Source organism: Arachis ipaensis, chromosome B8, assembly GCF_059453495.1.
Source record: "Arachis ipaensis isolate K30076 ecotype BB chromosome B8, ASM5945349v1, whole genome shotgun sequence".
Taxonomy (NCBI): Eukaryota; Viridiplantae; Streptophyta; class Magnoliopsida; order Fabales; family Fabaceae; genus Arachis; species Arachis ipaensis.
In genome coordinates, this window is record NC_142443.1 from 25,378,289 (window position 1) to 25,401,578 (window position 23,290).

Consider the following 23,290-nt stretch of genomic DNA (forward strand, 5'->3'; position numbering starts at 1 on the left):
ACTGGCAAAAAAAAAAAAAACTATTAACCCATCAAACCAGGGCAGTTTTTTGTTAACAGTTTTACTTAAATATAATATAGGAAAATCTTGAAGTGTTTCGATACATCCGTATTTTAGAAATTTTAAATCGTTATATAATATATATAATTAAAATCAACAATTAAAAATGAATGAAATGCTGGTATATCCATATATTTGAAAATGTAATGATGTGGTTTGTATTTTGCATTGCATGTTAGGTACATTACATAGTTTTGCAATTGAGTTGGCAGGGAGAGAGACAACTGTGGCCCAGTGAAGAAGCAGAGAGAAAGGAAGATTCATGTTACTGACATTGCATTCCGCATTGCCATTGCAGCTGTAATACACGCGCTTTGCTTTCCCCCTTTCATTTTGGAATCTTAAATGTTGTTTTTTCCGTTGAACTCATTCATTGTACTTTAGTTGTTATTAGGTAAGTTGTTTGGTTTTGCTACATTTTCATAGCTCTACTCTCTCTCTCTCTCTCTCTTTCAGCCTTTGAATTGTGACTGTCACTCATAGAAGAGAGAGAGAGAAAGAGAGGGAGATCTGTGAAGTCTTCATTGTTTTCTTTAGCTGATTTTCTCTTGTAATGGTGAGACAGGTTCCATTGTGTGAGTTTCCTAGGTTCCTGACACTGTTTTAAGGTGGTGGGGTGTTTGATGTTGGAATAAAGCTGTGACCTTTCCACTATGATTTGAGGATGTTCCCTGACTCATCTTGCCACTGTTGCTGAACCATGACAAAAAGGGTAGCATCTTTTTTCTGAGATACAGAAATAGTATTCCATGTGTTTGATGAAATGTAATAGTCTTAAAGGAGCTTCCTTGAAGAAAGAAGGAGAAGAAAATAATCCTCCTTTTGTTGTTTTTCTTCTTTTGAAGTGATTGGATTGGTGGAAAACTAAAACAGGCCAAAAGGGTTTCCTTATTTCACCTTGTGTGTGGGGTTCTAAATTTGCTTTTTTAGACTCTTGAATTTATGTGGAGTGAAGAACCACTAAAGTTCCTTTGGGGGTGCTTTGCCTTGATTCTCTTTGTTGGCCATTGCCCTTGGTCAAACGTGGTAGACTGGTAGTTAAGGGTATCTTATATAATCTGTGTTGGAGACATTAGAAATAACAGGATCTTCCTTCTTTGTTACATCTAAATTAGGGATCAAGCTAACTAGCTGCTGATCAAAGACAGAACCAATTAGGATTTCTATTTGTGGGATTCAGTATTATCCCACTTAAGTTATAGTTTGATTAAGCACTGAATGTTTGTACAATTTGCATAGTTGATCTTCAATGAGACCTTTAAATTTAAGTCAGTAAAGTCTGAATAGGTTGGCCTGAGGTTTTTTAAGGCATAGTCATATTTGAGGTTTGGTCTGTAAATTTGGTTACTTCAATATGTCGGATAGTGTGCAAGAAGCGCGGTCGCTTGCCTTGACTCCTACATGGTCTGTTGCCACTGTGTTGACCATCTTTGTTGCTGTCTCTTTGCTTGTGGAGCGCTCCATTCACCGATTAAGCAATGTAAGTTTTCTTCTTAGAAGTTTTATTCGGTTTAGGATTGGTTTTGATGTTAACCTCTGTAACAAGGCTATCAAACTTGAGAGTTAGGTTAACTTGAATTGTGTAATCAACAAGTAAACTTGATCAGGGACCTAAACTTACAAGTTTACGAGTTAACTTGAGAGTTTGATAACCTTGATCTTTAGTTTAACAAAGATTTGCATAGCGAAATTGGAAGCCTGTTCAAGGCATTAAGCAAACACAAGCTGTGGAGTAGCAATGGAGGACCTATTGTAGGACTCGTTTTATGAATTGGAATGAATAAGCTAAATTTTGTGTTCAGTTTTGACATGAATTCTGATGTCTGTTTTTTTGTTCCTCTGGGCCTCTGGGGCTGCAGTGGTTGCGGAAAACTAATCGAAAACCATTGCTTGCTGCTTTGGAGAAGATGAAAGAAGGTACAATGCACTGAATTTTTCTTCATTGTGTTAATATTTTTGTTGCATGTCTCTTTTTCACTAATCAACTCGCTTTTTTCTTTCCTTTTTGTGTTTTGTATTTTGCTATCTTCAGAGTTGATGTTGCTTGGATTCATATCACTCCTACTAACAGCTACCTCAAGAATTATAGCCAATATTTGCCTTCCATCAAAGTTCTACAACAGTGCTTTTGCTCCATGCACAAGATCTGAGATCGATGAAGAAATGGAAGATAATGGCTCCGAAGGACGTAAATTATTGATGGCTTTTGCTTATCCAAGCTTAACTCGGAGGATGCTGAATGGCATGAATAGAAGCTCCTGCAAAGAGGCATGAACAACAGACCCCAATGTTTAAACTTTGGCTATTATGATTATTCATTAATTATTGCTCCAAATCAACGTGTGTCAAATTTTCATTTGTTATGTTTCTCAGGGTTATGAACCATTTGTGTCATATGAAGGTCTAGAGCAATTGCACCGGTTTATTTTTGTCATGGCAATAACACATATATCTTACAGTTGCCTGACGATGTTGTTAGCAATTGTGAAGGTGAGAAATGTTTCAACATTAATTTGAATTTAAATGGCATTGAACTGAAATTTGATGTTACAGAACACTATCACTTAGATGTTTACTTATTTATTTTGGTAACTATGTATTAATGTATGCAGCAAAAAATCTAAGTGTTATAATTTAGATTTCTGATTGGCATGACAAATTAATAACACCAATAGTTTAAAGCAGATTCATAGTTGGAGAGTGTGGGAGGATGAGGCTCATATGGATCAGCATGGATCTTTGGCAGGTAAGCACAATACTTCTTAATATGCATTTGTTGTTTGTAAGTGATTTTCTTTGTGTGCTGTTGAGAGTATATTGACTATTTCATGTATTGATGTAGTAATCACGAGAGAGTTGACAATGCGAAGACAATCGTCCTTTGTCAAGGTTCATACATCAAATCCAATGGCCAGAAATAGTTTCCTCGTTTGGGTGGTAATTACGTAACTCTATTTTGTTTCCCCATTAACATTTGATTTCATTTAATGTATTTTGTTGAATGTCTACCTTTAAGTTCTTGAATTCGTGCGATGAAAAATGGCATGTCTGAAAATACTTTAAATCAAAATATTCTGAAACAGAAAGATTTTGATAATCAGATGGTTAGCTGGGCCAGAATTTGATCAATTTGCTTTGCTTAATATATTTTGCAGTTGCTATGGCAAATGAAGTAGTAAAATATTGATAATTCACGTTACCTAATTGCATCATTTCTCATCACTTTATGCAAATTGTAACATCAAACTCTCTCTGTGTGAATCTTTGATATTTTACCTGATATTCCCAACTGCTACATTCATATGTTATTTCGTCAATCTACTTATGTCAATTGCATATAGTTGTATATTAACTTGATAAACTGAGGTTTCATTTTGACAACTTATTTGGTAATACTAACTAATTCTAAGTTTAATCAAATTGTAGACATGTTTTTTCCGACAATTCGGCCATTCGGTGGTTCGTGCTGACTACCTTACACTTCGTAAAGGATTTATCTTGGTACGTATGCAATAGCTTATCTTGGTCTAAATGGTTTTGATTTAAAAGCAACCTGAGTTTTATTTTACTGTGTAAATTAAATTCTTACTTTATCTCTGTTATGCAGTGCTTGGATCTCTGAATTTTCTAGTATTCATGCATCGCTAATTTTTTTTTTTTTTTTTTGGTACTCCTTTACTCAGTCTCTTTTCCTTTATGGCAGAATCACAACCTCACATTAAAATATGATTTTCACAGCTATATGGTTCGATCTATGGAAGAGGAATTCCAAAGGATAGTTGGTGTGAGGTTAGTAATGGTTGAGCATTTTTTGTCCTCATTATTGAGGAAGTCAATAGTACATGATCTGGTGTGACCTTTACATACTGTGTATGATTTTATTTCAATGTTACAGTTTGTTAAGAAATTTCTGGAAAAGAGTCTTCAGTTTTGCATTTTTAAGCAGTAGTTTCAACTTTTCTATTCTGATTCATTGCAAATAATCAATGTAAAGAGAAAAGAATGTACATTATTTGTATTAAGCATGTGTTGCATTAAGTCATGGTTATAGTTTTTGTTTTCCACAAATGTATTTTCATGAAGTTGAGAGCTAACAGTGTCTGTTTGTAAAATCTCTTGCAGTGGCTTACTCTGGGGATTTGTTGTTGCTTTCATGCTTTTCAACATTAAAGGTTAGTCTGTCTTTTTTTTTTTTTTTTTTTTTTTTTTTCATAATCTTAACTTTCAAAATACACATTCCCTCCATTACTAAAACCGATTTGTATCTTTCTTTTGGCCAAAGCTTTCACTTTACTTCCATTTCTCTGTGAGATTACCTGAAACATAATTGTGGTCAGTTATTGAAGTAGTCAACCCAACTAAGAAGAATAACTTGCTGCTATTATATTGTGGTTTCATTATGTCTTTGTGTTGTCTTAGAATCTTACAATTGCTAATTAATTTATCCTTTTTCTCGGTTTACCGCAGGATCAAATCTCTATTTCTGGATAGCTATCATTCCTGTCTCGGCAAGTTATCTTTGTTATTTCCTTTCTTTCTTTAAGTTATTTTACTTTGTTGAACACTTTCTGATTACCGTGTCTTTTTATTTCTTGTGTTTATGAACAGCTTGTTCTTTTGGTGGGAACAAAGCTCCAGCATGTTATTGCAACGTTGGCATTGGAGAATGCCGGAATCACTGGTTACTTCTCGGGATCAAAGTTGAGGCCTCGCGACGAACTTTTCTGGTTCAATAAGCCTGAACTATTGCTATCCTTGATCCACTTCATTCTCTTCCAAGTAAGCAACAATAGTTTATCTGCTACTTTTGTGTTATTTCTAAATGAAATTTGTTTGTTTTTTCCCCTCCCAACTCTAGATGCATGTTCATTTCCTGGTTTTGTTTTCGCAGAATGCGTTTGAATTGGCTTCGTTCTTTTGGTTCTGGGTACTTCTCTACTTCCTTATCCATCTTAAGTCATAATTATTTCCTTCAACAAATAAGACAATAACTAGCTTTATATTTTCGATAAGCAAATGTTATAGCCTTATTCAAATTTTTTATGATTGACACGTTGATTTTAGTATTGCTTAAAAGCTTCTTTTTGGCAAGTTATTGCCACCTTTTTTCAGTGTTATCAGAAGTACTTTAGATATGATGAATCATCCATAGAATAAGATACTGAAGAATGGCATGAAGTTCTGTATGTACTAAAATGTCTTTTTTGTTATTGCAGTGGCAGTTTGGTTATAATTCCTGCTTTATCAGGAATCACATGCTTGTGTACTTAAGGCTAATCTTAGGGTATGCTGAAACCATGAGATCCTTAATTCCATTTATTTAAGATGTTAAAAAAGCCATGTGCCATTTTATACCTTTTCTATATAAACTTTGTAGGTTTGCAGGACAGTTTCTCTGCAGTTACAGTACCTTGCCACTATATGCGCTCGTTACACAGGTAATCCACGACCTAAATCGGTCGGTTTCTGTTGTATGTTTTCTGCTTTCAGGATTTTGTTGGTGGAAAATAGTGGAAAACAAGAAAATTTGTTTTCCAAATTTTTTAACCTCCATTATTTACTTCACAAAATTCAAAAAACAAGAAAACATAAGTCATGCTGACCCTATAGATCTGTTTAATTCAAGAAGATATTTTCTACGTTCATTCTTCAATATTCATTGGCAAAATATCAGATTGTTTTCATTCAAATTAATTTTTGTGCATCGACATCATAGAAAGTTCCACATTATACTAAGTTGGCATTTTTATCCAATTTTGTTAGTGGGCATGTAAACAGTGAGTGAGAAATTAGTTCCTGATCAAACCAAACAAAATCATTATGATATATCCGACTATATGACATGTTTTCAGTTGTGTGTCTCAAAAAGTCAATGATGGCACACCTAATTCCAAGGCTTCATTAGGAACCATGTGTATGTGATGCTTTTAAGGCATGGAGTTGGTTTGAGTGAATCATTCAAGTTCAATTTCGATGTACTAAGTTAAAGAATTTTACACTATTATCTAATAAACTTTTTCTTTTGGATCACAATTCGCGTTAGTCGTAACTGAGTGTAAAAGGAATTACTTTTACACTCTGGTGAATGGTGTTTTTCAATGAAGAGTGAAGATTGTTCTTTTTACAATAGGAAAAAAAAAATATTTAAAAAATAAAGACATCATATGCAATGCACACTCCTTTAAAAAATTTTGTTACAATATTCACTCTTCGCCAAATTTCATTATTCACCATAGAAATCCCCTTAAATATGTGTAAAACATTTTAAACTGCATAAAGTTAAATCTGAATCACTGGATTCTTGCCACTTTTATTTCTCATGCAATAAGATCTTTCTATGTTTTTTTTCAGATGGGAACAAACTATAAGGCTGCATTGATTCCACAGAGGATAAGGGAGACAATCCATGGATGGGGCAAGGCAGCTAGGAGAAAGAGAAGGCATGGTATGTTCGCCGATGATTCCACCATTCACACGGACACGAGCACTGTACTATCTCTCGAAGAAGACGATAGAATGGTTGATATCCCTGAAACTGGTACTGACCATGTCACTGGAACTGAAGTAGAATTACAACCCGTAGCAGCTGCTACGGCTACTCCTTCGCCGCCAGCTGCAAATGAAGCTTCAAGTAGGGCTGCCACACCACTCCTTCGACCATCGGCTTCAATATCTTCGTCGGGACCATTCAGTTTGAGAGCAGAATCTATTCCAAGATGTTCTTCTATGCCAATGCCAAGTGGAAGGTAATGAGCAATGAATGAAAGGAAAAAATAGCAGCAGCAAAGAATAGTAAACGGGTACATTAATAAAAATGGCTTTGTTGTATAATTCAGAAGCTAAATTATAAGGTGATTACTTTTGGTTACAACAAAAAAATGCAATTTAGAGGGTTAGGTATCAGGTCTCTTTTGGTTACAAACGGTTTTGCTAATCCTTGTGCTAAGGGCATTGGCTAAAGAATCTAGAGTATAATACTTTTGAAGGAAAAATAAATTTCCTAGAAGTTTCAAATGTGTTAATTGCCTTAGAAATTTTAAGAAAACTTACCCTTTATTTTTTAGTCTCTGCCCTTAGAGCAATTCTTTCCAAAACCTTTTACCATTTACTAATTTTGTGTGGGACAAATGTAGAATGGGAAAGATTTGTGCTGTTGATGATGCCATGTTGCGACTTTGTGGAGTATATGGACCAAGTATATTTGTATATTTAACCCTTTTTATTATGTTTTGAAAGAATGTATATTAAGCTTTAATAGAACTACAAAATGGGAGGAAGCAATCTTGAGATTAGTGTTTGTAACTTGGGAGTAAGCAATCTTTGTTAGTGTTTGGTTGAGTGGCAAAATATGGTGCTTAATATGGTCATTTCATTACACTTTCAAAAATTTATTTGTCCAAGTGAAAATGACGGATTTGACAAATGTAGGACGTTTGGTTTTGAAAACAAGACAAGCAAAAATTAGTGTTCTTATATTTTGTTTGGTAATAAATTAAAATAAATTATGAAAGTTTAATTTATTCTTTTTTTTGTCATTTAAAAAATTTGGAAAGAAAATATAATAATAAAAAATATAATTATAAAAAATAACAAGAATAATAAAAAAAATAAAAAATAAGTTCTCTTGTTAGTGAATATGTATTTTTTTTTTGTTATGATAAATATAAAATATAATAATTCAGTGTTTTTGAACATACAATACTTCTGTCTATATTTCATCTATCAAACATAAATTTGTGTGAAACTTAATTTTTGGAGATCTATTGAAGTATATACTCTTTTTTCTCAGTATACTTGTACGTTTGCTGGTACATGTATGCCTTACATACTCATATACTTACATACCTGCATATCAACCACTTTCCACTTAACGATTTGAGTGTTTTGGTCACTTCGTATTCCTCCAGCGGAATCATCACAAGCTTCCGCCTTCCGCTACCTAAAATAGTCAATAGGTTATAGGTTCTCCCTTAAACGCTGCCGTTTCATTCTCTTACGTTTTCTTCCCTCTTTCTATTTCTTTTTTAATTGAAACTTGAAAATTTATATATCAACTCGCATTTTTGCGTTTCACTTGTTCTGTTTGTTTGGCTGCCGAGAAAATTAAGGAAAATTTAAGTAAGAAATGTTTGATGAAAAATCAAGGACTTTAATGATACTAATATTTTCTATCACTGACGCCAGCATTTCCAAATTTGAGTTACGTGAAGAATAAGGCTCCTGTATCATAGTTTGCAGCGTAATCTCTGGAATCTTTTCATTTAAGGTGATTATTATCATTTTCCATGTGCTTTCATTCTTCGGTTTTGCTTCTTAGATTGCTCGGAAATTAAAAGTAAATTGTAATGAACATTTGACGAAGGTTTGAAGCCTTACGTAATTGATAAAGTCAAATTGTAAGCTGAGTTTTTTTTTTTTTACTTATTATTATTTTGTAATTTGTATGAACTTACATTCTTCGGTTGTTTGGTAGCAGAGAAAATAAAGGAAAAGTGAAGTAAGAGACATATGATGAAAATCGAGAGACCTTAGCTGCTAACAAACACTCTAGTCTACTGCATTTTCATGAGTTACTTGGAGAATAGTCATTGTAATCTCTTCTTCATTTTTTTTTAAGAAATTAAGTTTTCTTAGGAAAAGTAGCTCCACTGTGATCATTGTTGCTTCTGTTCAAGCTGTTCTTGACAGACATGCTAAGTGCATGATTTTCCATTTCTTTTTGCTTGCTGAGATTTTCTATTACAGTGGCTGGAGAGAAGAACATTTTGAAAATGCCTCCCTACTCTGATGTTGAAGAAAGGGACCTCAGTGTTCTGCTTGAATCTTTTGGTTCTTTATTTTCTCTGGAGGACATAGCAAGTGCATATTGTGAGGCGAAACGCAATGTTAATATGGCTGCTGAGATCCTCTGTGCCTCCTCTAATAGTGATGAGCTCAAGGGTACAATTTCTGAACCTACTAAAGTGTCTTCTGCAAGTGAATTTCCAAATTCCCTTCATGGGAAAAGGAACTCAGGTGCAGTGAAATCAAAGCCTCATCGTGTATCACTTGGCACTGTCTCTGGTGTTGTTGGAAAGGAGTACATTCACCCGAAGAAAATGCCGACTCAAGGCGTGAAGAGCAAACCTTCGAAGATAGATGCAAAGGAGCTGCCAGAATCAGAGACATGGAGTGAAAGGGATTCACTGAAAATTGAAGCAGCAAAGGGCAGCATGAGGGATGATGTTGTAAACTTCCTCTTTCAGATGCTTGGAGATGGCTTTGAGCTTGACAAGGATAAGATACATGATGTTCTTGGTAAATCTTCACTCATCATAAATGGAGAATGAGTTTGATGCTTATTGCATGAAGACAAGTAGTAATGATTGTATTTTAACTATGTATACTCATTTTGCATGGCAAACCATATTGATTCCATCAATGGATGGCTATGAGTGAACTTAGGTAATTGATGATGGATGAGCGGTATGGAGTTCCATGCAAAATGAGTACAACCACCATTTCTCTATTAGAACAGTGGGTTACAAGTTGTCATGATTGTCTTTTACTCGATGCATCAATTTGGGGTAACATATCAACAGAGCTTTTGTCATATTTTCAGTGTCCTGTAGCTTTTTTACTATGACCTTTCATGTTCATTCTACCTATGCCCTGCTTTTGGTACGATAGCTCTCTGATTTTAGTCTAGACTTGACCATGCTATATTTCACAAATTTATTTCTTTTGCGACAGTCACATTTTTACAATTTCACTATATTAATAACTGCTCTTTGTTAATATTTTGTTTGACTATGTGGTTGATAGATGACAAATTGATCTGTGGTATTTGCAGGCCTCTGTGGATATGATGTGAAGAAGGTACACGTGATTTTACCTATTTGCATTTTGGACACTTTGGTAATCTCCTTTGGGCTTAGTTACATGAACACATACTATATTCTCATTGAAGTTGCCACATCAACTGTTAGTTGCCACTAAGTATCATATTGCATAGAGCATAATCTTTGACAGAAAAAGTTGTTTTTAACAAGCTTAGAAAATGGTACCGTACGTAGTTTGTTCTGTTGGCAACTAAATAAGTACAGAACAACATAGAATAGGTTTTAGCTTTCATTTTCCTCCATTTTTGATAATGTATCTCTTTAAAGTTCAAATTTGCTGAAATATTTTCTATTAAGCAGTGAACCTTGTGATGACACTGATTAAAATAGGACGTGCAAAGGAAGTGATTTTGAGAGAATGAGTGGCAACATATGTCTATGATATGTATTGTTTTGGTCAATAACTGAGTTGTAGAATAAGTCCAAATTCTACGATCAAATATCATTTTCTTATGATCATTTAGGTCATTTTCTTCCAAAATCCTCTCCATTATTTTAGTTAAGTGAAAAAATTTCTCTATGATACAAGAATTGATTTGGAGTCGTTATGCAGACAATGGAGGAGCTGCTTGACATGTCAGCTTCTAGATTGGAGAAAGGTGATGATGATCACGGTCTGGCTGGTGAAAATGTAAGGATTCGGCTGAAAACCTAAAGTATAAGTTATACTTGTATGGTTTGCATTATTTGATTGTCAATTGTGATTGGGATTATTGATGACCCTGCACTGGCATGGGCTAATTTCAGCTATTCTCGTGTATATTCTGTTGTAATGCTTCTAATCTTTAAAATCAATCTACCCTCTTATTTGGAGCAAAATCCATCCTGTAAGAAGTTAAAACACATTATGCTTATTGACAATCCAATTGAAATTTGATGTGCCTTAGGTTTTAATATAAACATTCATTCTAGTTTTCTTATTTGGTTTTCTTTTTTATTTATTTGTGTCTTCTGACAGTTAAAAGATCAGCATCCAGATGTAAGCTCTGCATCCAGGTGCATCATTGTCAATGCTTGCTTAGTGTTTCATCTTAAGTAATTGCTTTCTGTTTTTATATTTTTCATGTTCCAACGTGCTTTACTTCATGTGGACATTCTTTGCAGCGAGAAAGAATGCAATTCAATTGATAAAGTAAGGCTTCAGAAAGAAATCTTAGGATCATTATTTTCTTTTCCACAAAGGTCTGAAGAACTGCCAAAGCATAGGCTTCCAGTGAGATCAACCCCATATCGTTATGGTAGACGAGTTGTAAGAATTCCAGATGATACCCCAAAAGTTCAGCAAAGTACTACTGTAGTGCCACAAGTTGTAAAGGAAGGTGTGTTGACGATATATGCTTTACCAAAATTAAGAAATGATGAGAATATAATAAAAATCTGGTATTAGTTCGATGATTATTCTTTGGTGTTTCCAAGACTAGGACCCAGACAAGATAAATATCTCTATAAGAGTTTCATATGATTAACTGAGATGCTTTCGCAGATGGAAAATTAGTTTCGTAAAATAATAACATATCCTTCAAGTCACATGCCACACCATATCACTCACAACATATACGTTAAGCTTTGTGCCAAGATCTTAGGTCAACTTACTCTTTCTCATGTTAGCATTGTGGTTTTGTAACATTGCTGCAATACAGGAACGACTCTTTCTATGCAAAATCCTTTTCTTCTGTATTGATTCATTGAATCTTGTTTCTGAACTCTGTTTAAATGTATTTATTCTGTTGTTAATTCTCTTTGCCACATTACTTCAAATGCAGAGAGCGACGAAGATGAGAATAGCTATAATGTGCTGCGTAGAGCAGTGAGGGAAAATTGGGCTACCATGAAAGAATACTACAGTGCTGTAAGATTCTTTCCTTTGCTTTTCCTTGATATTTCTAGACACACAAAAGTAAAAAATGTTTCTATGTAATGGAACTTGTGGACTTGCCAGGATCAATAGTTGCGATAGCAGTTGCCACTGTTTTCATACAGGAAGATGTCATGGCCTTCTTTTCTGCAGAAAATGCTAAATGTGGTTGGTAAGCCGTGTTAATTATCTCGGCTGTTTTGTAGGCTGTTGATGCATTTGCTAAGGGTGATTATGCACGGGCAGACAGACTTATGGAACAGGTATAGATGAATCTTGTGATTTGTTCGTTTTTATTTTGTCCTTGCATTTTATTTTGAATCTGGTATTTTCGGATATCTCCTGTTAATAATTCAATTCTTTCTTGTGTCACTGTGTGTGTTTGAGTGCACGCTTTAGAGGTTTATAGGATGCAATGATATACAGAATGTATGTTCAAACTGTCTTGTTCTTTTTCAAGGTGTCTAGTTTGTGTTCTATGGCTGGGTGCTTTATTAGTGGCTATCTCAAGGCAATTGGGTTTTATTTTCATATGCCATTGGAGCTATATGTCAGTATCATAGATGATATTTACTCATCATCCATGCATTTGTTGTCGATTTTCGATTGTTTACAAACTTCTTTAACGTACAGGGACACTTTTATAACAGAATGGCTCGAGAAGCAGATGAAAAATCTGCACAAAAGCTTCTTCAGTCTAGGTAAGTAGTCAAAATAAGTAAATAAAAAAACGATGTCTTAAATCATGTGTACTTTGGTGTCTCATTGAAAAAGAAAAAGCATTTGTTGAATTTTGATGGCAGTGAATCCAATGATGATGCTATACCTCTTGACTTGAGCGAACATGAACCAAAGGAAGCCCTTCGTCTTGTCAAGTTTCATTTGACTACTCTCTCTGGCATTCATTGTAAGCTTAGGCAACTAACTCTTTCCTTCCAAGTTATTTGATTTTCAAAGGGGTTTCAGACCTGGTACTTGTTTGGCATTTCAGCAATCAAGTACCTTAAAGTCATAGTTGGGACAGGAGATGAAGATAAGAAAGGAACAAGGAAAAAACTGGTAAGAACTTGATAAATTTTCTCAATTTGAAAAGTGTCCAAGTAGACATGAACTTTTGGAGTTCAAAAAATATTTTTGCTAATGAAAGAACTTATCACTCTTATCTTCCTACACATTTTGGTCAAATTAATCTCAAATCACTCAACTTATAAAATATACATTGTCATCCTGAGGTTCAAGTAACATTATATTTGATATTCTTATATTTTGAAAGGCGTAAGACAAAATGTTTGACAATTAAGTATTAAACTCTCCTAAAAAGAAATTTGGAAAAAAATAATTTGCTTGAGGTGAATTTCATAAAATTTTGAAAAAGTTAAGTATAATTTATAATTTAGTGTCTCTAAAGTGATGTGAGGACTAATATATCGATTTTTGCCTATTATTTGATTGGCATTGATAAATTTATAAAGCAGCATCATTTTAATATTGATAAGTTTTAAACTGTTCGATAATAGTGCTATCATGCCATAAGGGAACTTAAAATGCATATGATAAACTCATATACATGTATGATACGTGTATATCTTAGGAATTTTTAAATCTCCTAAACCAAGTTAAATAATTCTTTTACGAGGTAGATATTGAAAATTGTTTCATTTTTGACGAAAATGCTTTGTGGAGCATTTTGCTCAATCGATTAAAAATTAAAGATATTCGTAATTTATGTTGTAGATTATTAAGCAGCTGAGCAAGAATTCCATTCAATGGACCGAGGAAGACAACGGTAGGATCCTACGCCTCAAACTGGACGAGATTGATCGTAAGACCTTGAATTTTGCCCAAAAGAATTAATATTTGTGAATTTAGCTTAGTCCTTTAAAACTTGAAAAGTATATTGATATCAAATTGTAGTCTTTCGTAACCGATGATATCAGATTATTGTTAAAACATTCAGTAAGTGTTTGCACAATCAAATCAATGAACATGACAGGATAATGTACTTTTTTTGAACATGTGAGAACCCAGATTCTATGCAAAAAATAAAAGAGTTCAACTTGATAACTAATTATTTTTCAACTAATATCAACTAACTTTTTTAAAATTATTTTTTTAATTATAAATTTTACCTTAAATCTTAAAAATAATATCTTTTAAAGTAAAAAAAAATTAGTAAATTAAGAAAGTGAAAGTCTAATTACTCTTAAATCAAAGTTGTGAAATTCACACATAATAGAAGTTATAAATCTTAAACTCAATTCTAAATACTAAATCTTAAAAAAAATGAGGGTTAAAAAAATTTAAAATAAAAAAATTAATTAATATTAAATAATTAAAAATTAATTTTCTATGCATGTTACCAACTTTTTGAAAAAGGAACCAATAATTTTACGGTTTTACTTGAGAACCACTTAAGATTGTAGACAACTAGAGTCAGTTAGTTAAAAAATAGGTTTGTTATAAAAAAAGAGTAAAGTATACTTTTTGTCCTTGAAATTTAGTAAAAATTTTAAAAATACCTCTAAATTTTATTTTGTTTCAATTTTGTCCCAAAAATTTTTTATTTGTATTAAATATACCTTCGACGGCTAAATTTTCAAAACAATTAAGATCAATCTAACAATAATGTATGAAAATTATGCTTGATTTTCTTGTGTTGGTGGTTGTTCTTATGAAATTATTGTTGAATTGGTCTTTAATTCTTTGAAAAATTAGCCGTCAGGGTATATTTGATGCAAATCGAAAACTTTTGGGACAAAATTGAAATAAAATAAAATTTAGGGGTATTTTTGAAACTTTTGTCAAACTTCAGGGACAAAAAATATACTTTACCCTAAAAAAAAAAGAAATAACTCTCGTATTACCTTAATTTTTTGAATTTTAAAATTAAAAATATGAATTGACTTATGTTATAGTTGGCTTTTTAGACTTTTTCATAACTTTTAATTAAGAGATATTATGATGTTACCTATCTTCACCGTTAAGAAACAAGAAGAAAACAACGTAAAAATATAAAAAAAATACGTAGTAATTTTGGAGTATGTCTAAAACAAATACAATAATTTTGTGCACATTAGATGTGCAATATTTATATAAACTATCATATTTCATTAATGAAAATCAAAGACTAATATAATAAAAGAAAAGTATTGATAGACCCTAATAAATATAAAATATCCTAGTACATAAATAAATATATTTTAAATGACAACATAATCTTTTATGTTTAAATAAATAAATATAAAACACATAAATACAAAAAATATGAATATTTTTTATTCGTTAAGATTAATTATTATGCAATAAATTTTTTATAATATTAAAAGATTATATTAAAATAATATTTTAAACTGTAACATAAAAATATAAAATAATTAAATTTTATTTTATATTACTTGACAAATAATTAGATTATTATATTCAAAACTTATTAACTAATTATTTTGTTAAAAATATTATTATATAATCTATCTTTATCAAAATATTTATGAAATTTAAAATATTCACAATTTTTTTTAAATCACTCATTATCTTTTTGCACATCTTTTTTTTTCTTCCAACACTATAATTTCAACCAATCACCAATTAATATTGGCTGTCTACATCGACCATCTATTGTTTTGGTAATCCTAAATTCTAAATTTTAAATCTTAAATCTTAAATTCTATAACTTAAATTGATTTTATTTTATTTTATTTTAAAATTTTTTACTTGAATTTTTTATATTTTTATTATTTTTAATTTTAAATATTTTTTTTGTATTTAATTATTATTAGTTAATTTATTAATTGAAACAGTGTTAGATCCTGAAACCTTTTTCAATACAGATATTAGTTTCTATAATTGTATTAGTTGCCACACCATAGTATTATTCATGTATAAAGGTTATTTTTTCTGACGGTAACTAATATATAGAAAAGTTAACAAATAAGACAAATTTATAAAAATGAACTTACTATGTGAAACCTACGTTATACATATCAAATAAAGTCAGAAAATTAAATTTCACAAATATTTTGAAAAAAAAAGTATATTATATAATAATATTTTTAACAAAAATAGTTAGTTAACAAATTTTGAAGATAATAATTTAATTATTTGTCAAGTAATATAAAATAAAATTTAATTATTTTATGTTTTTATATTGGAGTTTAAAATATTATTTTAATATTATAAAAATTTTAATAATTAACTTGGTGAATAAAAATACTTATATTTTTAATTAATATGTTTTATATTTATTTATTTAAAAAGAAAAAATTATATTATTATTTAAAATATTATATATTAAAAAATATTTATTTATGTATTATGATATTTTATATTTATTAGAATCTATTAACATTTTTTTATATTAGTTTTTAATTTATATTTAATAAAATCTAATAATTTATATAAATATGATACATTTAATATGCAAAAAATTATTGTGTTTGTTTTAGATATATCCGTAATTTTGTACACATTTAATCAGTCAACAAGTCTCAATTAAAAGGTCGCGGGTTCGAGTCTCCTATCTTTTCAAATTTGCCAATGAGTTATAGCTCAAATGGCATAATCTCCTTATACTCAATTAAGAGGTTGCGGGTTCGAGTCTCCTATCTTTAGTGGAAAAGAAAAAATCAGTTAACAAGTCTATTCAACTAAACAAAGACTACGATCCAATAGGGTTTAAATTCTTTAGCTGTACAAAACAAGTCAATATGTGCCATTGAGATTCTATCACCCCGCAGGGTAGAGATGTCAATGGGGGCGGGGCCCAGGTGCCTTTTTGCTCGCCGTCCTTGAATCCCAAACTCCCATGTTCGATCACCAATCTCTATGGGAGAATATCGTGTCACATTCGAGTAAATACCCATAGTAGTCCCTGAGATTTACACAATTACTCATAGTAATCTCCAAGATTTCGATTTTTCTATTGTAGTCCTCCAGATAGAGCTCCGAGCACTCAAACTAGTCCCTGGCCATATTTCAGGTAATGACTCATCACCAGAACGCTGACGTGGCCTAGGATTGCCACGTGGGACATGTCCAAAACGACGTCGTTTTGGGTTTGGCGCCCTTGAAAGCCAAAAACGACGCCGTATAGTTGTTACTTAATATGAAAAACAGTTTTCTCCACCAACACAAACACTTTGTCTCTTCTTCTTCCACCCTCTGAGTTCTTCTTCATCTCCCCAACAATGGCGTAGCCATAGGGTTGTATGTGCTGGGTTAACAAAAATTTGAGAGAAGAAATCATCTTATCAGAAGTTGTTGTTGCTCTTCCCTTCCCTTCCTTCACCACAAAGACGAGGTTCTGACGTTGTGATCGGACTCAAGGTAACCTTTTTTTTTTTAAGTTTGCATTTTGAATACAGTGTTGGTTGATGATAGCATTGGTCAGTGTTGTTGAGGTTCTGGAGTTTTGGTGTCATTGTAGTGTCTAGGGTTTGAATGTTGGTTGGGGTTTGTGGGGTTGCTGTAATACCCGAATAAAACAGGGAAGAAACAGGGATTAGTATGGAGGTTTGGAAAAAAATATTTTCTTCTGGTGAATATTTTTCCTTTTTAATGCATGAGTAGGCTTTCAAATTCTCCCTATGTATTGTAAAAATTTTAAATTTCTTGCAGATGGAGGAGAAGTTGGACATCATGTTTCATCATGGGGGTGACTTCAAAAAAAATACAGAAGGAATTATGATATATTCTCCGGACAATAAGGCCTATTTAGGTGATCTAGACACTGATACTCTGGATGTGTTCTACATACGGAACTACCATAGGGAGCTTGGGTACAATGACATTAAACAGTGCTGGTGGCATGTTCCTGGAAAATGTTTGGAGAAGGGGTTGAGAAATGTAAACAGCGACAAAGAGATAAGAGAGATGGTGAATTGTGCTAGGACAAATGAGGGATTAATTGATATATATTTCGAGCATACAGTGTCAGTGCCAGAGGTGTTAGAGGGAGATAACACAGTTTTGTACTTGGATGATCATGGTGGAGAGGGATGTAATGCAGGTACAGATACTGATGTGAGTCCCCCAGTTACAGAGACTCATGCAATCATAGTTGCTCCTCCTATCCCTAAGGTTGTACCCAACACTTCTTGCAAATCCAGTCCCAAAAAAAACAGAACATCTCCACGGCAATCACAACCATCACACTCCAAAACTGCCAATCCTTCCAAGACAACCAAACCTGTGAAGAAGAACAACTCCCCAAAAGTCACCAAGCCCACCAAGCTCACGAAGCCCACCAAGCTCACCAAGCCCACCAAAATCAGCCAGCCCACGAAATCCAGTCAGAACACCAAATCAGATAGGAGCAAGAAGCAGAAACTGTCCAAGAGACCAAGTATTTCCAGGAGACCCTGTACACGGTCTGCTGCTAGAGGATTTACTAGCAAAGTGTTTAACAATGAAGTTCCCTTTGATGTATCTTCTAACTCCTCTGATAGTGAAGAGGATAGCATGTTCAAGCCAGGTCCGGATGAGAGTAGTTCCTCTGATTCTGAGGCTACAGGGAATGATCCTAAAACTGGGAGTAGGATTAGGAGAAACATGATACATGCTACGGTGGGTAAGAGAAATATTAATCCACTAGGTAAAGGGAAGGAGAAGATATTACATGAAGACGATGGTTTGGTGGAGGAGGTGAGCGACGCTGAGGTTGACCTTGCGTTTGTGGGTTGTGTTCATGAAGGGGTAGAGGATGGACTAGACCCAGGTGTTGACTCAGATGGCACCAATTCTTGGCACTCGGAGGAGATGAAGACGCCTCCAAACTCAGAAGATGAGCTGGAGGAAGGAAATGAATCTGAAGAGGCAAGTTCGCTGTTTAGGGAGGGTGCAAGGTTTGGAGAGCTGCACCTTGAGGTAGGCATGAAGTTCGGAACTAAATGGGAATTTAGAGAAGCTGTGAGAGAATATACAATCCAAGAGGGAAGGAGCATAAAGATAGTGAAAAATGATAACATTAGGTGCAGGGCGGTGTGTAAGGTGAAAGAGTGCCCATGGGTGGCTTATGCATCAAGAGACCATGAAGACACATGTTGGCAAATTAAGACATTCAATGATGACCACACTTGCCCAAGAGAGGACAAGAATAGGGCTGCCAACAGGAATTGGGTATGCAGCAAGCTTGTGAAGAAGGTGAGAAAGTATCCAAATTTTAGACACTGCGAGGCTACAACTTACTTCAAGACACGGTTTGACTTGACTCTGAATAAAAACTCAATATCCAGGGCATTAATGGATGCAAGAAGTGTAGTGTATGGGGATGAGAAAGAACAATATAGGATGGTTAGGGATTATGGTATGACGCTGTTGAAGACTAATCCCGGTTCCACTGTACAAATATGCACCACCCCCCAACCAGATGGTGAAGTTACCTTTGATAGAATGTATATATGCTTAAGTGGCTGCAAAAACGGGTTCAAGGCTGGTTGCCGTCCTTTGATAGGTTTGGATGGTGCTTTCCTGAAGACCCGGTTTGGTGGACAGATTTTGTCAGCCGTAGGGTTAGATGCTAATCATAATATCTATGTCATAGCCTGGGCTATTGTCAGAGTGGAGAATACAGAGACATGGAAATGGTTTCTCGAGCTACTTCATCAGGACTTGGGTCATTATAAAGAGCATGACTGGTGCTTCATATCGGATATGCAAAAGGTGTGACTTAATTTGAATGTCTCTATTTGATTTTATGTGATCTTATATTAAGAATTGTGTTGTTATGCTTACTGTGAATGATTGTGCTTTCATTAGATTTGGCTGGTTAGCTTTTAGGGTAACACCTTTGATCATTCGATTATTGGATTTTGGTGGTTAGTCATAAGGGAAAGAATTCTGTTGTTATGCTTACTTGAAGAATTGTAGCTTCCATTCGAGTATGATGGTTAGTTATTTTGTTAAGAATTTTGCTGTTTTGCTTATCTGCATAGACTGTGAGATGATTGGATCTTCATGGTTACTTATTAGGTGTGCTGTTATGCTTGCTTGAAGAATTGTGCTTTCATTATGCTTGTAGTGAATAGTGAATTTTATAGAGAATTTGTAAATACTAGTTTTGTCATTAATCTAGCTGTCCTATTAAACGTTAGGGACTTTTATGGGTCACGACCCTCAATTGTAGGGACTATTATGGGGATGTTAATCAAATGTTAGGGACTATTATGTGTAACGATTATAATGTCAGGGACGATTATGTGTCTAACATTTACTAAATCTGGCAGGGACTGATATTAGCAGTGAAAGCGGTGATGCCTGATGTGCATCGCCGTTTCTGCGTCTGGCATTTATGGAAAAATTTCAACAAGAATTGGAAGGACTTACAGCTAAGGGGACTTCTGTGGGAATGTGCAAGGGCAACAACATACCAAGAATTCAGGGATGGAATGGAGAAGATCAAAAGGTTAAATGAGGATGCCTGGGCATACTTAGCGAAGTGGCCTATGGATGCTTGGACCAGAAGCTTATTCAGCCATAAGCCGAAATTGGATAGCATCTATAACAACGCCTGCGAAGTGTTCAATGCTAAGATCAAGGATGCACGAGCCAAACCCATCATAACATTGCTGGAGGAGGTAAGGATGTTTGTTATGCGAACCATAGCGAAAACAAGGTGAAGCTGCAGAATCACACTGGGAAGCTCACACCTGTTATAAAGAGCAGGCTGGAGAAGGTGAGGAAAGAATCCAAGCATTGGAAGCCTATTTGAACTGGGGATAACGGATACGAAAAATTTGAGGTACACGGACATCCAACCAACCATGTTGTGGACATAGGAAAGAGATTGTGCACATGCCAATTTTGGATGCTAACGGGTAAGTTAATTGTGTTTATGCATTTTACTTTCTTCAGCCATAACTATTATCATGGTTCATCTCACTGTTTGGCACCTGCAGGTATCCCGCGTGTGCACGCTTGTGCTGCCCTGTCTCGTGTGAATAAACAGCCAGAAGACTTCTGTCACAGATGGCTGACCATGGACTCATACAAGGAAATTTATAACCACCACATTAATCCAATTCCTGGTCAACCACTGTGGGAAAAAGCAGAGGACTGTAACAGGCCACATGCCCCTAAAATCAAGACAAAACCTGGAAAACTAAAGATGAAGAGGAGGATGGATGCGGACGAGAAGAGTGCTTCTGGAACTAAGAAGCCTAAAGTTGACCCAAAACTCTCAGGCAACACTGCAGATGGTGTACACCTAAAGAGACAGCTGGGTGCCTTTACATGTAGTTACTGTGGTGATAAGGGGCATACAAAGAGAGGCTGCAAAAAGAAAAAAGATGCTGATGCTGCTACTGCTGCTGCTGCAGCAGTAGCCGCTGCCGCTGCTGCCGAGGCAGCTGAGAAGAAGAAAAATGATGAAGTTCATACTGTGCCTAAGAAGCCGGTTCATCAGCCCCAAGACGTGTCTGGCCAAGAAGATTTGGGAAGCAATCCCCAAGAGATCGAATGAACTCAGCCTTCTGCTTCTGAGCAAGAGGATTCTGAAAAGGTAACTAAAATTTTACATTTGAGTATGTTGTTATTTCCATGCATAAATAGTAGTTAATGCCACTTATTTCTCCTATAGGATCCTGCACCGAAAAGACCTTCCAAGCTGTCACCACGAAGACGATCCTCTAATCAGCCAACCACACCAACAGTGAATCCCTTGCAGGGTGCATCTTCAGCAACATCTTCAAAGTTTGCCAACTTGATGCAGTTCATCCCAACGCCAGGATTTAGGCCCCCAAGAAAGAAGAATTGAATACTAGATATATGTACTTAGGAGTTTCTGTTTTGTGTTTTGTTATTAGTCTTTTCCATCGTATAATGACTAGATGGTGAACTGTGATGCAAAGGCCTTTTTGGTATGCCTTGGCCTTGCTTTTGATGAAACTACTGATAGCAGCAACATGGTTTCTAGGCTGCCTTTTACAGTCAACTTTTGTTGTTTCTTGATAGACAATGGAATTTATGTTAATATGCTATGCTATGTGGTTTACCATTCAAGAAGCAGTTTCTTTATTTTTTTTTCATACACAATGGAATTTAAATTAACAACAATTTCATAGTTAATAACACTTTTCATTCCATCAAGAAGCAGATTTTTACAAATGTTGATAACAAGGAACCTAAAACCACCAATTCATTCATCATTTACAATACAGGATCACCAACAACACTGTCAATACACACACACCTAACACTAACAACTGGGTCATCACTTTTTGCATCTGGACATCCTCCTCCAACCTTCGAAGCCTCCAATCAACGTTGATCTTCACTTCATCACCACACGATTCTGATTTTTCAACCTGTTCCTCATTCACAGAATCTGCCCACACAAAAAGCCCGCACCATCTCTTCCCACTTGTCTGCAACCAATAAAGGATCAAAGTTTAGAGAGGAACAGCACAAGAACAGTCAGGGAAGGCATAACAACACAAGAACAGTCAGGGGAGGAGAATAACAGCAACACAAGTGATTACTCTAACCTACATTATAATTGGGGCAGCCATAGAACGGTTTATTCGGATTTGAATCTGTGCCAGACCATCTGAGAACTGGCCTACAGCCACAGCCGCACCATTCTGGCGGCGCCGATCTTCTGCTCTTCGTTTGCGTTCTACTCCGGTTCCAGCTAGATGGGGAACGAACAGAGCTTCCACCTCCAGTGCTACCTCCACCCATCATCGACATGAGTAGCAGCCCCGGATGAGAGTGCCTGAACAGGAACAAGTGTATGGAAGAGGAAGAAGAAGAGGTGAACAAGACGAAGAGGGGAGGTGTATGAGAATTTGGGGATTTAGGGTTAATTATACTACGAGGGACCAATCTGGGTAAAAATTGGAACTTAGCCAGCTCAGCTAGCCGTTGGCAGCAGTCCAGCGTGGCAATCCTAGGCCAAGTCAGCGCTCCGGTGATGACTCATCACCTGAAATATGGCCAGGGACTAGTTTGAGTGCTCGGAGCTCTATCTGGAGGACTACAATAGGGAAATCGGGATCTTAAGGATTACTATGAGTAATTGCGTGAATCTCAGGGACTACTATGGGTATTTACTCGTCACATTCTCATTTTCTGCCTCCTATAGTTTTCACGGAAATCTCTATTTATGTAGATAAGTAAAAGATAGTTATTTTTATTAATATGATCCTATATAATTGAATGCACATAAAATTAAACTGCACTAAAATTAAATTTATATATACAAACTTAAATTATGAATTATAGTTAAGGATAATTTAAATTTTAAATATTTAACATATTTTGGAGAACAGGACAAGAATCTCTGCTTCGATTCCCGAACACGTCTCCGGAGAACTTTGCAATCCTTATCCCCGCGGGTATTATTTCCTGTTTTAGAGCCCCATTCAGGGCATTTGCCACAGAAAACCCGCAGTGGGGAATATTATTATTGACATCTCTACCGGAGGGACAAGTTTGGTGTTGCATTGGCATTACATTACATCTCTATTCGACTTGCTTTTCATAATCTCCATAATTTCTT

At 34.7% G+C, this 23,290-nt stretch overlaps 3 protein-coding genes across 11 annotated transcripts; all 3 read left to right on the plus strand.

Moving 5' to 3' along the window:
- Positions 1 to 275: 275 nt before the first annotated feature.
- LOC107613571 (MLO-like protein 11) lies at positions 276 to 7,328 on the plus strand. Of its 2 annotated transcripts, XM_016315642.3 has the most exons (16): positions 276 to 454; positions 626 to 1,540; positions 1,920 to 1,977; positions 2,093 to 2,328; positions 2,434 to 2,550; positions 2,746 to 2,806; positions 2,903 to 2,997; positions 3,487 to 3,561; positions 3,764 to 3,849; positions 4,183 to 4,232; positions 4,528 to 4,568; positions 4,669 to 4,839; positions 4,952 to 4,987; positions 5,277 to 5,344; positions 5,438 to 5,498; positions 6,412 to 7,328. In XM_016315642.3, exons 2-16 carry the CDS (start codon positions 1,415 to 1,417, stop codon positions 6,808 to 6,810), a joined length of 1,680 nt encoding a protein of 559 aa, XP_016171128.1. In that variant the 5' UTR covers positions 276 to 454; positions 626 to 1,414; the 3' UTR covers positions 6,811 to 7,328. The 2 variants fall into 2 exon arrangements, with proteins under 2 accessions (XP_016171128.1, XP_020964786.1); XM_021109127.2 differs by lacking the exon at positions 276 to 454 and having other exon boundaries at positions 522 to 1,540.
- Positions 7,329 to 7,841: 513 nt separating this feature from the next.
- Positions 7,842 to 20,410, plus strand: SDE5 (silencing defective 5). 8 transcript variants are annotated; one of them, XM_088495947.1, is made up of 15 exons: positions 7,842 to 8,022; positions 8,245 to 8,326; positions 8,537 to 8,650; positions 8,806 to 9,357; positions 9,893 to 9,918; positions 10,495 to 10,572; positions 10,900 to 10,937; positions 11,046 to 11,260; positions 11,705 to 11,790; positions 12,003 to 12,059; positions 12,430 to 12,497; positions 12,600 to 12,703; positions 12,788 to 12,855; positions 13,531 to 13,618; positions 17,410 to 17,565. In XM_088495947.1, the coding sequence occupies exons 3-15, from the start codon at positions 8,626 to 8,628 to the stop codon at positions 17,448 to 17,450; spliced, it is 1,446 nt and encodes a 481-aa protein (XP_088352073.1). In that variant the 5' UTR covers positions 7,842 to 8,022; positions 8,245 to 8,326; positions 8,537 to 8,625; the 3' UTR covers positions 17,451 to 17,565. The 8 variants fall into 8 exon arrangements, with proteins under 8 accessions (XP_088352073.1, XP_088352077.1, XP_088352075.1 ...); XM_088495951.1 differs by lacking the exon at positions 8,537 to 8,650 and having other exon boundaries at positions 7,842 to 8,015; XM_088495949.1 differs by lacking the exon at positions 17,410 to 17,565 and adding an exon at positions 16,772 to 17,074 and having other exon boundaries at positions 7,842 to 8,326.
- Positions 20,411 to 20,470: 60 nt separating this feature from the next.
- On the plus strand, positions 20,471 to 21,764 carry LOC110269311 (uncharacterized). The gene is made up of 3 exons (XM_088495954.1): positions 20,471 to 20,606; positions 20,688 to 21,289; positions 21,368 to 21,764. Exons 1-2 carry the CDS (start codon positions 20,597 to 20,599, stop codon positions 21,248 to 21,250), a joined length of 573 nt encoding a protein of 190 aa, XP_088352080.1. The 5' UTR covers positions 20,471 to 20,596; the 3' UTR covers positions 21,251 to 21,289; positions 21,368 to 21,764.
- The last annotated feature ends 1,526 nt before the right edge of the window (positions 21,765 to 23,290 follow it).

What these genes read in the sequence shown, in the direction of transcription:
- LOC107613571 (XM_016315642.3), top strand. Translation starts at nt 1,415, where the DNA reads ATGTCGGATAGTGTGCAAGAAGCGCGGTCGCTTGCCTTGACTCCTACA. An exon ending in ATAGAAGCTCCTGCAAAGAG is followed by an intron (nt 2,329 to 2,433) that starts GCATGAACAACA and finishes TATGTTTCTCAG; the next exon opens with GGTTATGAACCATTTGTGTC. An exon ending in TCAGCATGGATCTTTGGCAG is followed by an intron (nt 2,807 to 2,902) that starts GTAAGCACAATA and finishes GTATTGATGTAG; the next exon opens with TAATCACGAGAGAGTTGACA.
- SDE5 (XM_088495946.1), top strand. Translation starts at nt 17,410, where the DNA reads ATGGAGGAGAAGTTGGACATCATGTTTCATCATGGGGGTGACTTCAAA. An exon ending in TCATATCGGATATGCAAAAG is followed by an intron (nt 19,453 to 20,015) that starts GTGTGACTTAAT and finishes TAAATCTGGCAG; the next exon opens with GGACTGATATTAGCAGTGAA.